The 19,137-nt window shown below is 33.5% G+C and overlaps 1 protein-coding gene across 2 annotated transcripts in view; it reads right to left on the bottom strand.

Annotated features, from left to right (window-relative positions):
• The window catches only part of LOC113397153 (membralin), a 102,324-nt gene that overhangs the window by 45,099 nt on the left and 38,088 nt on the right, over positions 1 to 19,137 (bottom strand). For both annotated transcript variants that reach the window (XM_026635375.2, XM_026635383.2), the window contains exon 9: positions 9,176 to 9,308. In XM_026635375.2, coding sequence (XP_026491160.1) covers positions 9,176 to 9,308 — 133 coding nt within the window. The remainder of the gene's footprint in view (positions 1 to 9,175; positions 9,309 to 19,137) is intronic.

The following is a 19,137-nucleotide window of genomic DNA, read 5'->3' as shown; positions in this document are numbered from 1 at the left end:
CAGCGTACGCAAAATAAATAACTTTTCTGGTTGATTTTTTACACCTTGTGTCCGAAAAACCAAAATATCTTACGGAACCCAATTTTTCCAAAATAAAATTTAGCCTATGTTACTCGTGGATAATGTAGCTTTCGAATGGTGAATGAATTTTTTAAATCGGTCCAGTAGTTTTTGAGCCTATTCATTACAAACAAACAAACAAACAAAGTATTCCTCTTTATAAAATTATAGTATTAGTAGTATTAGTATTAGTAGTAGTATTAGTAGTTTCTCTTTATAATATTCGACGACCTCCGTGGTCGAGTAGTGTGTACACCAGTTTTCAAGGGTACGCTACTCTGAGGTCCCGGGTTCGATTCCCAGCCGAGTCGATGTAGAAAAAGTTCATTAATTTTCTATGTTGTCTTGGGTCTGGGTATTTGTGGTACCGTTGTTACTTCTGATTTTCCATAACACAAGTGCTTTAGCTACTTACATTGGGATCAGAGTAATGTATGTGATGTTGTCTAATATTTATTTATTATTAGTATAGACATAATATAAAACTCGAACACTGAAGTAGATCATTAAATGTGTTTTCGTTAACACGCGATGCGATTGGCAATTACATAACATTGAAGTTAATTTTATTATTAATTGGATATTTTCAATTTATAAATTGATTTAAACGCTATACATATGAGCTCAACGTAATTACGAAATAAGAAAATATGATTTCTTCGAAGTATATAATTTAAAATGAAGATTCTACTATTTAATTGCACATTTCTTTTCATCCCTACAGATGTTACACGAGTGTAAGCGATACGAACATTCGTTATTTAACCGTCAAAACTGTACGATGTCATTTGTAATCAACATTTAACCGTGTCGCTCCATAATCAAGTCTATGGCGTATCATCCATAATGAGAATTTAATTGAGGGCGTATCCGCGTTGATCCGTCGGATACGCTAACTTCATTAGGCCGGTCGACTATTACGTTACCTAATGTAATTGCTCTGTTCAACAATTTCGTACGCTGGTGTACGGTAGTGATTTCGACTACGATCGAATCTTGAGATGACATACAACTCGTTGTTAAATGTATTAAAATAAGCTGTTTAGTCCGTATGAACTTTTGTACTTTAGAATGAGGTTTAAAGTATTATACTACACAAATTAATCATATAGTTATCCAAACAAAAGATCAAAAACCAAAATAAACAAAAACACGTCGAACGTTTTCCAATAAATGCCGTTATTTTGTTCATAGTCAAAAATGTAATTCTATAAAAGAACATCACATGTTCAATATATTCAAAGGTTCGTGCCACTTGTTGAATATTTTCAGTCGACGGAGCCCGCATCTGAACTCTGAAGCATCGAAATGCAAATGAGCAGGCGCGGCGCCAGAGCCGGCGCCAGCGCGGCGATCAACGACTATTAGTCGCTACGTCGAGAGCGCCTCGGTAATTTGAGAGAAGTCGACCTACCCATTAATATGCAAGAACCTTGTTATTTGACAAATATAGTGTTGATATACCGAAAATTTATTACAACGTTAAAATCACATGAAACAGCAATTTTATATAATTCCGTTTGACTTCAGCTTATCAGCTAGTTTTGTGTTACAATATTTATTGAACGTGAATTTATGTTGGAATATAATCAACTATATTGTTTTAAAAACTTTTAATTGAAATAAAATGTCTGTGTTAAACAAAAAATAAAAAAACATAGCAAACATTTGTCGTCGTATTAAATACCAGGATAAACTTGGAAAATAAGGCGAATGAATGAGTTTTCGCCTAGTCTATGGTGGGTGCGCCGCCGGTCAAGCGTAATTAACGCTAGCTAGCAGCCGTCATCGCGCATTGCCACGCTCCAGTGGGCCTGCGGTCGCTTATATAGGACCCTACTACGTCCGTTTTCAAGTAACTCAACGATACTAAATATATTTTTCTTCCTAGCATTTAACACGCTCTGCTTTAACGAATAAAAATTCAAACCCAATACTTATAAGGCCGTAATAGAGTGACATAGTACAACATCTAACGTATTACCAACGATAAAAAACAAATTTGTATATATATAAAAAAAGATTACAAAAACAAAATTCAAATATAAAAATATATACGGACAGAAAGTAAACCTGCTTTACAAATACATACACTACTGCCTCTTTGGTCCAGTGGCTGGGTATAAAGCCGCAAATCTCGGGGTCTTGGGTTCAAATCGCAGATCGGGTCGATAAAAAGTTTCGGGGTTTTTATCGAAACATTTTCTATAAGTGTGGAAGTTGAAAGTGTGAGTCACTCCTGAACTTCGGAAAACACGTAAAGCCGTTGGAGCTAAACTCTTTCTGGCCGTGTCGGATTTGCCGTTCCATCGATTTATAAGAGTGAGGGAATACAGAGTGCACCTATGTTTGCTCACACACTTCTGCACTATAATATGTTCTTTGTAGTTCGCTGGTCTTCCTAGAGATTGACTGTTATGGCTGAAATCGGTCAGGACGACATCACATACAGTACGAAAATCTGATATATAAAAATATGTAGTCTCCGATTACGAAAGAAAAATTGGAACGCGCGGGACATTATGGTAGAGAAAGGAAAGCTAATATATAAAGCGATAAAGGAAGCGAAGCAAGTTATCGTCCTAATGTAATCGTACATACGTATCATTACGTACGAATCAACCCCGCCTAGAAGTGTCGCATGCATGCAGCCCCGATCTAGAAGAGTACATCCCACTCATCAATTATTCTACCACCAAATGTCAATACGCCGTATTGTTATGTTCCAATGTGAAGAGTTAGTGATTCAGTGTAATTACAGTCACAAGGGATGTAACTTGGCTAGCGGTACATTGATGATGTAAGAAGTGGTCTACTTTTGGCATCACTAAGTAACATCACTTGCACGACCGCCTTCCTCAAAATTTTTTATTCAGAAAGACCATATCGATCGATTTCGATGCCACGCAAAAACGCAGTGATCTAGGGCCTTTATTTATTAAGTATATATGTTTCACATGCTAGAAATGTTTCACATGCTATGCATAAACGCTAGCTTCTAAATTAATCGTTCCAAACATGAATGTTTTAAAAAAATGTTTTAATAAAAGGATTTCAAGAGATATAGGAATAAAATTATTACAACACATGAACTTAAAATGATGTTCTTATTCCAGAATATTCTTTTTTTTTTCCTCACAATCACCAGAAAATGTTTGTTTTGTTTATTTTCGTAAATAATATAATATAAATATATAAGTACATATATTTTTATATATTCTGAAGTTGTAAATATTATTAGCTAATATAATTATCCAATTTTCATTCTATCCTCTGTTAAAATTTATTATTTATTGTATTATAATTTTATAAGGCCTATAAGGCCTCATAGGATTATAATACTTAGATAAGATAAGTTAATCAAATTGTGCAATAAATTTGTGTAAAACTGTTGATTACAAATAAATAATAAATCTTTCATTAACATGATGTTCTTGAAATATATTAATATATATATTTAGCTTATAGTTAAAATAAACTCTTTACACCTTTATACTAAATTAAAATCATTAATTAATAAGAACAAACTTTGTGCGTGCAAACCATAGAAAAAATAACAAATGTTTAAGTTTCGTAAACGGCAGACTTTTCAGGTTGTCTCTAGTTCCAACATAGAGTTATTTCACTCACATCCGTAAGTGAACATCGCTATCCTACGTTACATGCAGACGACAATTTTATTATAGTATCCATTCACACAAGCAGCAGATCGCATTGGGCGAAGTTTTGCAGGCGTGACGTGTGGAGGTCGTAAAATTGTAATAAGTTTTATTGTGAGGATAAGGATTATGGGAAAGAGAGTAATTGTTAGGGAAGTACCAATTCATAATTGTCCCACTGTTGGGCATTGAATGTATCTTCTATACTTAAGAAGTATACATGAAAAACAACTATAATTGAAATGTTGTAATAACGGTTCTTAAAATGCTTTTGTATTATCATAGAAACTTTTTTCTTATTTATAATAAAATCAAAACTAATTAACGTGCTATGTACTTCGTTTGCTCGTTTATATTAGTGTAGTTTATAACTGGTTGCACTTTTTAACAAAAGGCACAGCATCAAGTCCATCTTTTCGAATAAAGAAAAAACAATGTCAAAGCATAAGAAAACTGACCTCCGCCGAGTGAATAAACTTGTAATCGAAGGTTGCCGCTGGAGGCCAGGGCATAAATCAGACTCCCCTAGCTATGACGCCCGCCGAACCTTCAATTTGGCACATCCTTAAAATGACATACGAGAAGTCGCCTAACGATCGTGTCACCTCACGCCGAGCGCCGCGATAAATATATCGCACATATTGCTGCTACGATTTATGGTTATTATTAATTTTATATATAAATATGTTAATTTTAATAAACAATATTATCAATTAATACAACATTAATATTCACTCAGGAGAAACGATTTAGATTTAGGATAACAGATTAATTATTATCAAATACAAGATATCAATATTAATAATAATATAAATTATATTTTACATTATTATATACGACAGTTTTACCGTCGAAAAAATTTATAAGGATTCGTTTAACTAATTTAACTAAAATTAAATATATTTACATATGCAAAATCATCGATGAGATTATTTATATTACTATTAATTTTGATGTCTTGTGGTATTTTTTATTATAATGTTAATGTGTTTGTATTGTACTTAAAACTACACGTAGAAAGCAAATGTATTTAAAAAAATTAGAGATTTATGAATTTAGTATGTAGCGAATAACCTCAAGTCAATTATGTAAAACAGATATGGCTTAGTATTAATATTCAAAAACTTACAACGTTTATTCAGATGATAAACAATTGTAAATTTGAGTTATATTTACAATGCAATATAATATCCCAATCACAATTGCTGAAAGTTAGTCAGTCAGTGATTGTATGAATGTATTTGTGTACGTATAGTATTATCGATTAGACAGTGGGTACAAACATCATCCTATAGTATAATGCGTGGCGTGAAAGCAATCAGGGCGGTAGAGGAGACAAACTGTTGGGGCGGACCTTAATTGGCGGTCGCAGAGATTTATGCGGGGTACCGCTCGTCATGTGGTCGCCGATTTTGTACACAGCACCGGATTCGATACATGTTAAGTGTCATACTTCTTTCTTGTATATAAAATGTTTTTTGTTTTTATTGTTTGCGTTCACGCATCGGTAATCTGATGACTAAAACCTTTGTTCAGTTGATTTTTTTTTTTAGTCTCATATAACTTAACTGACTGGCAAATAAGCCACTGGTGTTATGTGAATTCTCCATAGACACTGGCTCTGTAAGAAATATTAACTAATCCTTACATATCCAATACAACACGGACGTGGAGAGTAAGATGTTATCCCATGTGTCTCTTGTTACACTGGCTCACTTATCCTTCAATTCAGAATACAACAATATTTATTATTGCAGTTTGGCGGTAGAATATGTGATGAGGCGGTACTCACCCAGACGGGATTTTACAATGTAATTGTTATTTGCGTGAAACTTCATACATAGTACCATAAACGTACAATACGCGCGTATTAAAGGATGTGTTTACAAAAAAGGTAAATTGAAATTCAGACAACGCAGTACCTATTATATTAATTAAATAGCTAAATAATAGTTCGTTACTGCAATACTGTACGTTTAACATTTGTAACATAATACTTGTAGGTAGGTTCTTTTTGTACATTCAATTTTATTGTGGAATAACTATAATCCTTTATTGTTACTGTGGTATTTAGTTCCCAATAAATCATGATAATTTTATAATTAATTTATTATTTAATTACTTCGTGTTCTAATATTGACTGTTGTTATTTGTTTTCATAGATTGCCTGATGAAGTGGGAATAAAGCCTACGAAATACAATAATAATTGATTCGATTCACCGTCCTGGGACAAATTATTATTATTATTTTTATATTGGATCAGAACAACAACATACATAATATTATATTACTCATACTATTTATTTATTCAATAGATTGATCGTTCCCTATTCAAATTAATTATAATAAAAACATACATTGATCCGTAGCAAAAGCTAAAGTCGAGCAAGACTGGCAAGTTGCAGCTGGTAAATTAATACGGGTATTATGGTAGTATTACATTTCGCGTAGAAAAACTAAGCGAATCATGTATCCAAGGTAATATCCGCAGAACGTATTAATTATTATATGAAATCTTATTCGCATTATTTTGTATTTTATGTAATAGGAATATTGCATAATATTTTTCATGTTACGCTAATTTAATCGTGAACGCAAAGAAGCAAGTAAAGTGTGCTCTCACAGCAGAGTGCATTATTACGTAGACAAGAATAGCAGACTTAAATTGACAAAGAACTTGGGTACTTAGTGATCCGATGACAAGGTACAGCAAATACTTTAAGAGATTAATTTTTATAGAGCGTTCGTTGTAATTCAAAAAGCAGAGGAAATTTAAAGGATTATTTTAACTATTATTTATACATAAACTTTTTTTTTCTAAAAAAATATACAAAAAGGGCATCCTTTTATTTATTTTTATTTTTTTATCAATTAAATATGCAGATCATTGGTGAAATTGATCATTCATAGCAAATATCCTGAATAAATTTAAGACTGGTAGTCTTACGTATAAACTTAAAAGAAGAGACTTATCGTGATTTAGAGACGCACTTAAGAAAATATTTTGCTCAGGTTTGATGAGGGGTGGGAAGGGGCTGTTTAAGAAGCGATTCGAAAGCTTTAACTTCATCTAATCATTAATAATTTGCATCAAACTAACCGGCAGTTTTTGAAATGTTTTTCAAGTCATTGATCGCCTATTTCGGTCGTATGCGATTGCTATAAAAAATAAACTTCTTTACTTATGTACGTAGGGTACTAATGTATTATTTTAAGTCATAATTATTATTCGACTTGTTGCATTAGCGCATATATTTACAAAAAAAAATTAAATCACAAAGAACCTCAAGACGCATTATAATAATATAAACATAAAATGAAAATGAAAGAAAGATATATTATCCACATAGAGGCAATTCCTTGACATTTAAGAGTGTCCTGTCTAAAACTTGTCTGCGGTCTATATAAGCTCCCCTTGCGGGGTGAAGCGGTACCGTTTTCAATTTGTTCTATTTGCGTTTGTTTTAATAGCTCTCTCTCCTTATTGCACGCAGACGACCAAATTGCTTCGTGCCTGGACGCCTTTTGATTAAGAGGCATATAGCACGGATCTAGGCGTAAAAACAAAGTGCCCGACTGTTTGTACACAACCTTGGAAGACTTGGGGGATATATTGAACACGGATTGAATACTGGAACTTTTGTAGACGTGACTCGAAATCCACTAAAGTATTAGTATCATTTTATTAATCCTTTATGATGAAAATTAAATTATGTATAAATTAAAATACTTTATTATTTAGGCATCTGCTTTTAACTAAGTAAAGGTTAAGTAATTTTGACAAACAAATTGAATATAATAAAAAAGACCGGATCATCTATTATTTCTTGAAATTTGACAGGTAGAGATAGGTTGACAGAGACTTTACACTTAGGCGAAATTAATAATTTAATAACAATCCTTTCCCATCAACATAAAACGAAATTCAAATATATTATTAATAATAAATTATCACGAGCCTAATTTTAGAAACCTTATAATAGTAAACGATGTGGTGAACACGACATTTTTAATATTTCTTACATATATAATCAAAACAATAAAATTCGCCAATCAGATATAAAAATCACAATTTCGTATGGAGGAAAAGTAAAATTATCTACCCTTGTAACAAAGTCAATAAAATGGCAGATAAACATTGTATCGTCAAGGAACGTCGATATTCGACGGCAAACATAAAAGGCATACGGTATAACGAGCTCAATACAAACAGTTAAACATACGTATTAAACTTGAGTATAGTGTACCTGTCGTTGGCATATAATTTGATGTACGCGCGGTCCGTCAGCGTGACCGCACGTGTCAATGGGTCGCGACAGTCGTCCGTCTAACTCGTGCGGTTATAACAATAGGATTAATTTAATTAATCCCGGATAGGTTCTGGATTATTCTAACTCGATCCGAGTAAAACAAATGATTAGAGTTTATCACAAAATGGTGCGGTAAGGCGTGATATAATCTTAGATTATTCTTTTATTTTTATGCCGAATAAAGCACATATCATATAAGATTGGGATGTTCAGGAAGTGGGGTTCCTTTTATAAAAAAATATTAAGATTGTAAAAATCCAAACAAAGTGATATTTAAGTAATTGACTTAAAGTTACTTTGGAGTATTTATTATTTTAAATATAATAACAGTATACATATATTAAATCGAAACAATTTCCCATCTACCAAACCAAATCTAAATCACCCAAATGCATAATAAATTTTGCATATTGATTTCGCGTAACAAACAAAAGAGTACTAATTAATAGGCAGGTAATTATATGTCGCAATTTCGTTATTGGATGTGAAACAAAAGCTGTTGTACGTCGGAATCCCCTGCACAAACGCCGATGACACCGGCCGCCGTATCAATACGCTAATTAATAAGCGTCGGACCGAACCCGAGTACTTTTCAATAAACTAGAGCCATATCAGCGGCGACACTAATTGGGTTGCCATTTTGTAGGTTAAAACGCAAATGTCATTCGGTAAAATCTATTAGTTTGTGCGACGTTTGTTCAAATTATATGCAACGTTTTGTTCAAATCAAAACATAAAATTGGAAAAAAAATCTTATGTTTAATTACAATTATTTTGAAAAAACGTATGATTGTGATGTGTATACATTTAAAAATCCTAACATAAATTTATTGATTGTTTTGTTTGATCAATATGTTTCAATTTTTGTTTCATGGTAAACTCGCTGCTCCGTGCGGTTTCACCGCGTTATCCTTTTCTGCTCCGCCCCCGTGGGCCTTATCGTGATGTTAAACAAACTATAACCATCCTCGAGATTTGGGCTATCAAATTCAAAGAGAAATTCTCAAATCCGATTGGTATTTATCAACGCTTTTAAAAAAACATACACTTCAGCTTTAGAATAAATTTGAAAAAAATCGTCTACAAGGACTCTATAAAGAAAAAAGAAACAAAAGAATATCCCATTAATATTGACGGTGACTTACCTTAACCAATGTCTTTTAGCGATGGCCGTGTGGCAACAAATCGCGTCATATTGGTCGGCTATCCACACGATGAGAATTATGTAGAATGCCGTTGTTGTATCGTTGAAGAACTCTGACATAATGGCCTCCATACCTGACAAATGAAAGATTTTATTTCAATGAAAGCAAAAGAAATGAGTGAAAAATTTACGAAAAAACTAAGTACAAAAAGATTCATAATTAAACTCTTAATAATAACAATATTTCGCTGGTAGTTGAAGTCACAGCTTAATTTAATATATTTAATTCTATAATTTATTTTCTCTAACAGAGAAAATAAATTATAGAACAACATTAAATAACAGTACGTGTGTATATTTTTATAATTAATTTAGTATAAAAAATGTCATTAATTGCAATAATATAACAACAGCAATCTGTATATGCCTTTCTACTAGGCTAAGGCCTCCTCTCTTTTCAAATAAATGGATAGAAACAACTCAAACCACCACTATGCACCAATGCGCGTTGGTAACATGTAGCAGATTTTCATTCGACACATGTACATTTTCCTTCACCGCCGAAGACGAGATAAACACAAATCCAGGACACAAAAATCAATCGTCAATCTTCTATCAAGATTCAAGTATTCAAACCACTGGGCCATCTGGACAATAACATAAACGAGGCTGTATTATTAAGCCTGTCCGAATAGAACCCGACAGAACCGAATCTACAATATATTTATTGTCGGAGCTTTAAAATTATATATTTTTAATTATGACAAGAAACATTGTCCAAAGTCCATTAAGTCCAAATCCTCATTGATGAAAAGGCACACACCAACTTTAAAGAAGCTTCATCACACTGAAGCAGGTCCAAGTAAGCGCAACCGCATATTATAGCTCAGCATTAAATATCGCGGGTCATGTGTGATAGTCACAGGAGACGGTTGGTGTCGGAGAGTAGGACTAATTAGGTGTCGACAATTACGCCCTAACGACCGAAATCCGAGCACCGCTAGGAGCTTATTAAGCACCCGACATGCTGTGGAACACCACCTCGACTCCTAAGCATACATTCTTACGTACTCATTTTTTTACTTAATCTAGTAATAATATAATTGAACGGACTAGCGTAACTCTACATAATTTTAGCGGAAATATGAAACTCATTATAATGAAAAAAACGGATCTTCTAAGATATCTAGATAATGCGTAGTGGGTAGCTGAGCTTACGTAATAAAAATGGTGGAAACTTAACGATTTTATTAATAACAAAACCTCATTCGTTATCTATATTATTTTAATAAGCTGTAATCTTTTGTAATAAAAATAGAACCAATAAGTTATACGGGGCGTAGGAGTTAAAGATGTTGCGTTAACTCGAGAATTTCAGGAAATTTTCGTTTGAATTAAAAATCTAGTACCTCGGGCGAGAAGTAAAGAAAATAAGAATTTGGTGAGAAACACATCATACACGATATTCTTTATACCACTAACTTTAGCAAAAAATAATATCTTTAATCAATCTAAATGCAAAATAACATAACAATAATTATTTATTAAAAGAACCGATCCGAACCGTCTGCAAATCGAAATTAAAATTATACGCTTTTTGCGATATGGTACTCTCCTCTCGTAACACTGTAAGTTAAGTATGATTGAATCTAGCAGGAATACAGAAGGTTGCTTTAATAAAATGAAATTAATGTTTGACATTTGCCATCATTCTACCTGAATTATTACATTTGTGACACAAGTTCATAATAAAATTTCGATGTACGGCAATAAATCCCGTATGAATTTCACATACAACCCTCAGACAATTGGTCCGGAGCGGGAACATAACTCAATATAACACGGACAACTGTCCGGCGCCGCGGCAGAGCCTTATTTGCATTTTGATGAGGCCCAGCACTGATACAATAAACACGTTAGGAATAGTCACGAGCTCGACGACACGCGCCGACATCCAACCTAACGCTGTAGACGATTCAGCGTGTCGCCCTCAACTATGATGGCACAATTAATCCTAACTTCGAATCAATTATATTCTCGAATATGTGATATCAACCACGACGGGCATATTATTCAGTTAAGAAACATTTGCAAAATACCAATGAGAAGGATTGTATTATATAATATTATAATTTATTAGAATGTTAAATACATTAGCAATAATTTTATAGTTATAATCTAATTAATTCATATGAATTTTTTAGAAAACAATAAGTAAACTACTACATTTTTTGTACTTCATTTATCATACTTATAAAACACACATTGTATTTACTGCGAGTCGTCTGAATGTTTTTATTTTAGACAGACTAGATACAGTATTCGAAGGAAGTAATATTATTGTCTATTATTGTATTCATTCATTCAATAATTTTGCATCTGTAGTGTTTCGCGCGTGCTTCTCACCCATCTCCGGCGATCTACGTCTTGTGCCGGAATTAAAATTAATAGCGGACGCCGGCACGTCGGCCGGCCCCGTCTCGACCCGCCCGGTAATTTGTTTACTCGCTTCGCTACGGATTACGTCGCATGCTCCGCTGAATTGGTAACAGCCGTGACTTTTTAGCTGTAACTGATTGAACCGCGAATGTGAATACTTCTTTGCATATATGTTGTCATATTTCCCTTTATTTTAACAAATAATGAAGATATCTTAAGACGTGACGAATGTATTGATGTATTGCATATGAAAGAAATATTTAGAAAAAAAAACTCGAATTTATTTTAATTCAATTTATGTATAAGTATAAGAGCATTACTATATACAATATAATAAGAACAGCGCACAGAATCAAAACAGATAAATATGTATATATAATAATTGTTTATATTGAACTATAGATACAAGAGAACAAGCCAAATAAAAACATATGAAAGTCGATTGTACTTGATAACAGCTCAAGAGCAATCCACGTATAGCCGGAGGTGTAAGATAGCACACAAATTGTCGCTTCTTCCCAGGTTTTAATCAAGGGGGACACCCGCCGTGTCTGTCGTCCGCGCTTCCTTGAACTTGGCGCAAATTGAGAATAATGGTGCCAGTGCCGTTTTAGGGTTCTTAGGATAAGACAGGAGTGAGACATGGCTCTTTTAATGTTCTTTTTTAGTATTAATTCATTTACTAAATAGTTTGATTAACTAACATAGAAATCTTAATCTTAATGAACGATCAATCAAAACTTTACTTTTCATTTGAAAAGTACCTGTGCCTGTACTATTTACAGATTTTACTCAGAAAATAGCACGTGATCTGTACGTACGTGTGGGTTGAACATGCGGATAGTGTATCGAGTCTTATTACTAGCGATGAAACCTGGGCTTATAATTGTGAACTTGAGTCCATAAGCCTATGCATATACTATGTACAATCTTGATGATTCATCGCAATAATCCTATGGGACTTATAAGAAAATAAAATCGCTTTAAGTGAACACTTGTTAATGATATTCTGATACAAATAAAAGAAACTAAGAAGAAAGAAAGGGAAGCTCATTAATAAAAATAATCCTTATTTGTGACAATGATCCCGTAAACTAGAGTCGCTGCTTTGATGGTGCATGACGTAGCCCACGTGTAGTCTATTCCAAACACGAGGGGAGTCAAACAAAATAAACAATTTTGACATTAAACTGATACGATATCATCTGATAATAACAACAATAACAAAGAAGTTGTGAAACAAAAGACAGTTGTATTGTATTATATTGTATTATATTAGGTTTATATTAATCAAGAACTATCCGTAATGCATAGTCTAGTGCATAATCAAAATAAGCTATAAGCAAACCGCATAGAATATGTAAATCTATGGTCATTATTTTTCGTTTGAAATAGGATAAGGAAACCAGCTGTCATGGTATGCGGATGTTATGCGGAGGAATGAAGACCATGTTGTGAGGAAGGTCTTGAGCATGAATGTGGATGGATATAGAGGTAGGGGACAACCAATGAAACGATGGATAGATTGTGTGAAAGACGATATGGTTAGAAAGAATGTTACTTGAGAGATGACGTCAGTCAGAGAAGTATGGAAGAAGACATGCTGCTCTGACCCCAAATAAAATTGGGATAAGGGCAGGCGAACGATGATCATCTGTGGATCATATCCGCATAGTTATCGTTCTGTCAGTTGTAAAAAAATATGAATTGTATTGAGAACTATGAAACTATGTCCACTAAACCGTTCCGCCACCAACCAACACAATAGACTGCGATGCACGAATTTTTTTAGTACACTACTTCTCAATACAAATAATATTTTTTTGTGTCACGTTCTTAACAAGTATGAAGAAGTGTAGTGGGCAGACTCCATAAGGACGTAGGTTTGACTTATTTTTCTGACAAAGACAAAATATTTCTTTATGGAGGTATATAAGTTAATTGAAAGGCTTTTAAGATATAATCCTCATGAAGTCACATTCGCTACGAAAAAATTATTATGTATTATTAAATTCCTTTTATCTCCATCTCCGCCAACTTAATAACTCCCACTTGAAAATGTTTATAAATGTATGAAATAGATTGATTTTCAGTGACAAAGATATTTATTTTGTTCTGTATTAACATTTAGTTTGTCTTTAGAATAACACATAATTACGTAATTAAGCTTGCGACACATATCGATGGTTCCGTATTGGCAATCGCTTTCTATCCCGCGGCGATTAAGTTTCGGCGCTAAGCCGTGCATTGGTGATCCGCCTTTACGAGCTCGTTAGGGTCTGTAATCGCGTTGCAGGAGCCGGATTACGCCTGTGCATTATTAGTGTTTTTATTGATTCACTCGCCTCCCGTCGTAAACTGAGATTATTATTCGCGACGCGCCCCTCCCCGCGTCACCCGCCCGCCTCAGCTGACTTGTTTTGTTACTTAATCGCAACGATAACAACATTTAACGACGGCTAGGTGACTGGCTAAATTCCACTCCGATGTTTAGTGCTCATTCTATTTTCATTAACCATTTACCCACTTAATGATCCAAATCCTAAGGGAGTGATTCAAAGACTTGGTGTCCATAAAATTAAACCTTGGCGTGACCTGTTAGTACAGATAGTTAGACGAATGTTGACCTTTGACCTTGATTAGCTTTTGACGTATCCACCATCTAGTAATAAAAATATTAAAAACATTTTTGTAAAGCAGGTCCGTACTTTACTAATTAAATTCATATTATATAAATAAACCAATTATTAAGATGTTAACTGCAGATAAATTGAAGTAAATGTGCATTTCCTGCTGCTGAGAACAAAAGTCAGAAACGGATGAATTGTCTTTAAGTTTTTTAATTTCCTCTCATCTAAACTCACTATAAAAACTTTAACGATGTAGATATGTTCTCTATTTCTTGCATTGTACTCAGATTTTAATCAGCAGTCCGAATATTAGACAGCGCGTGATCACGACCGGGGTCGACTGTTTCGATTTGTCAGGTGAAATGTTGAAAAAATGCGGTTAAAATTCGAATATAATATATTAATTATATCCCGGTCTCCCTGAAACTCACTGTTGTTTGTTCGTCATATTCATACAAATATGAATCATCAAAACAAAATAAAGATAACAATGTTACTTTTTTCTCAGAAAAAAACAAAACATAAAAAAATCTTATTAATTTATTAATAATCATCAAAAAATCTTTCATCGAATCAATTTATTAATGCCGATGTCTTAGTACAATATAAAAAAAATCATGCAATGCTTGGAAATAAAAAATAGTTTTTATCTAAAATAAAACTTATTCTCTAAAGAAAATATGATAAACTAAAGTGATAATACGACTGAAGTATCAACCGCCAACTATCAAATGTATAGTAAAAACTTTCTCGTTCAGTGAGATTACTCCCTCTGAACCTCGTTTCGGGGACGGGACAACGACACACATTCGTTATACCCGTCTCCGACGGTATTCGTTCGTAGAGCAAGATAACCTTTATTCCATAGGTAGTAAGATACCTGTTCTTAGTGCAACCGCAAGTACATCGAACCGTCGTCAATTTGTATCGAACGAGCATGCATGTTAATAAAGCCTATTGTGTCCCTCGCCTTAGCCAGATTAGCTCACGACGACGGTCTTTGCCAATCTAATACAGACTTATTGTTCCGATACTCGACATCGTTATCATACACAGATGGTTATAATGACCCTAAAAGACGTATTATAATTTTAAAATATTTACCATAAACGCATGGGATAGTATGTAATCTATTAGTAAAAACTCTATCACAATATTTTACGCTACTGTTCGTTTTAATAACGACTTATAAGTATGTAAGAATATTGTAATTCTTAAAAATTTTAAAACAGTACACAAACATTGATGCCTAATTAAACAAAGAAGCAATATCGACACGGTTCATTACGCATAATATAAAACTTAAAACATCTAAGTACCCGAGTAATAATATTAATTCATTAATTTGCTACCTAAACATTTTCCAATACTCATCGAAGGTAAAATGTAGCGATATTATAATAAGGATTATTGGCCCAAAACGTTACGTAGCGTCTTACGAGAGAACCCCTAGCACTCGAGTGGAAGAAGAGTCAATCATTAGAGCCGTTGAAGAGGTTAATTTCGATAATCCGCTTTACCACTCACCTAAAATCTGTTGCCTGACTCTCGCTGCCGACAGCGTTGAGGAGATTACTGTCATCGGTACACAATGGTATAATACTTAGGTATATCGGCGATACCGTCGGTTCATCGTGCCATTAATGAAGCGTACGTGTCGGGCGAGTCCAGTCCCTCGTGATCAAGGCGAGTGCGGGCCGTAGTTTAATTAGGGCAGCGGTTTAACAAACTGCTAATGGTGAAAATGGATCAGTGTATCGGTCGGTCTAGCTAGCTAGATGTGGCCGGCGGTCAAATCAACAAATGCCGACGGATCGAATTACGGTTCGCCGCCACGTCACCCGTAACGTAATTGATTCAGTGTCCGCTGGGCGCCGGCACGCCTTTTTGCCTCTCTCCCGGAAAAATGCAAAATCCACCAATAATTCAATATCCTCACACTTTCAACGCTGCCGCCGCCGTTCCAGCGACGATATAACTTATAATTCGCTTTTAAAATGTTCTGCTGTTTTATACTTTTACAAATAATTTTGTATGTTACGTTTATAACATTTTTAAAACCAGTGCATTAATTTGCTGTATTTTTGAAAAACAGCCCTATTAAATCAATGATATAAAAATAAATATAGTTTCATTAATACGAAGAACATACTGGTATTTAAATGTCAATTTTTTTTTTTTGCACAAATAATATTTTAATACTATAATATAATGATTTTCATTCGGTCATAGTTTTTGATGAGTAAAATTAAACGGCAAACACTTCAAATAGAACGTATACAAGTACGTCAATCGTTTTAAAAAGTAAGTATATTAAATATATACAAAATACAGTGTAAAGTCCATTCATGTGAGCACATTCTTACGTGCAATTGAACAGCATCCGACGTGGAAACAGATACACGACAAATGCACAGAAACACTCATATCGAAACGAAAACATTTCAGCGATACGGAATATCGGAGGCGAAAATTCGTATTTCATCTGATATTACGGTTAGGTTTATGAGATGCACCTATAATACATCTCTACGTACGATCAGAACGAACACTTCAATTTAGACTGATTGAAGAACTACTAAAAAGTAAATAACAAAAATATGAAAGAAGAAGTTTTATAAAGTAACAATGAAAATACATTTTTATTTACAAACTTTTTTGTCTATGCTGTTGACCGTTGAGAAATTCCTTAGTATGAAGCGTATAATGAGTGTAAATTCAGGTCTTGCGTACCAAAAAAATGTATTATCATAAGCCAACGTGTAATATTTCAACTCAGTAGAATAATTCAGCTTGTAAGATTTTACCTAAGAGAACCAATGAACATTGCATCTTAATTAAAAGGTTGTAATAACAACCAATAGAAGGGAGCCATATTGATCATTAAACACAATTAATCTGATTATATACTCGGAATTATATCATGTAAAGTTTATCGTGTATAAACTTCAACATGTTTTTTTTCCGACCGATTTTTTTAATAGTTTCAATATTATTATTATAAAATATTAAATTATATCTGCTATAATATCAAACTTTCCTTTCTTAAAACGTTACATTTTACAATAATGAATAATAAGCAAATGAATATTAAGAAACATATCTATATCTATATGTATATACAGATATATATTAGTAACATAACCAAATACTTAAGCGTGAACTCATTATCGACTTCGATCTCATTAAATAATTATTAAATATACGCAACGTATACTTTATTACGATCGAAATAATATTTAATGTGGATTGTTGGACTCATATCACGAGGGAGTTAGGCGGTATATTTGAAATTGGCTTCATAAAAGAATCGTAACGTAGTGTACGCATTTCAAAATGAAAAACAACTAGAAAATCGCCAGGGACGAGAGCGCAAGCAATATTGCAGGATTCGATTTAAAACTACGACATGCCGTTCTATCAAAGTATACCGATAAAAAACAAATTTCCACACAACACGATTAATTCCCTTGAATATATATGACAAATTGTTCCTTGACTGACTGGCGGAAAACGTGCAATCTAATCAAACCTACACAGTAATATGAAATTTATAAAGTAGGATAGATATGATTTTGTTAATTTTAAATATTTTTACGATTGCATTTTAGCATATCGAGGCTTATAAATTTACATATACATTTTCGTAGGCAAAGCCATGAAGACATTGCCAAACCAATATTTAATTGAGGTCACGATTTAAATTTTAAATGTGTTTAATTCTATTTGATCACAATTTTTTTTTTTTTTTAAATATGTTTGATGAATAATATCCCTTCAAGGATATAATTATATTTATTCCAATATTTAATCGAAATCAAAAATATATCGAAACGTTTAATGTTCCCTTACTTATTCAAAAGTAAAATATTTCACACTAACCGCTAACATGAGTGACATGATACAATCAAAAGTTGTGAGACAGACACCGGTCGCTTCCGTCCGCCTCGGATGTAGACAATTTGCAACTAAATTCATCAATGCTTACGAAACCCACTTACGTCGGCTTTGATGTAATTGGGCCTCCAGGGCGACATTATGCTTCATTTTCCCGAGTACTGGTAGAATAACACGGCGTTTGTAGGGAAGTAATGCATTTTGGCTACCGTGTTTTCAGTAAGACGGAATTTATAACTATACGTGTATGAACCATAATATAAAATAATTAAACCTCAATTGTTATATTTTTAAAGTCTGCTTGATTTTTATATTATTCAGTATTTTTTGGAACATAATAAGTAGATATGACTTTATTACTATTCCTTTAAATTACCTACGTAAAGCGCACGTACATGTGTGTATTACACTAAACAAACTATTTGTACGCTTGATCATTTTCATCAATAATTATATCCAACGGCATGGATGACCGCGGCATTTGAGGTCCGCATGGTTAATCGGAAGACATAAATAAAATACATTTTATACCAACCACTTTGAAATATAGAGACTCAATCTACAGACATTCACTCAAAGTCGACTGATGATTATTAAAATAAGAAAACACCGTAATATTGTACTTTTTTTCGAACCATAATGATTTATCATGCTTCTTTGAAAATCACAGACTCCCAGACAACCATTTATCGTTTACTTAAAGAAGGAAGCGGCGGACAAGAGCTAGTTGAATATAATATCAATACCATAACTGTATTATTAAAACGCTCGTTATAAAAGGAAACTAAGATGTCAAAGATACGTGATTATAGCATAAGTGACATAATTCTATCCAAGGCATCGTTTACAAGCGGCAACGGATGAGGGCAATTTGAAACTAAATTCATTATTGCTTACGAAACCAACTTAGTGGGCTTTGAAGTAATTGAGCCCCTAGGGCGATGTAACGCTTCGTTTTACACATACTTGCAACGCGACACAGCTACGCTTCAACGGC

This window comes from Vanessa tameamea, chromosome 18 (genome assembly GCF_037043105.1).
Source record: "Vanessa tameamea isolate UH-Manoa-2023 chromosome 18, ilVanTame1 primary haplotype, whole genome shotgun sequence".
NCBI classification, from domain to species: Eukaryota; Metazoa; Arthropoda; class Insecta; order Lepidoptera; family Nymphalidae; genus Vanessa; species Vanessa tameamea.
The sequence above is the reverse complement of the archived record's forward strand: the minus strand, read 5'-3'. Positions and strand labels throughout refer to the sequence as shown.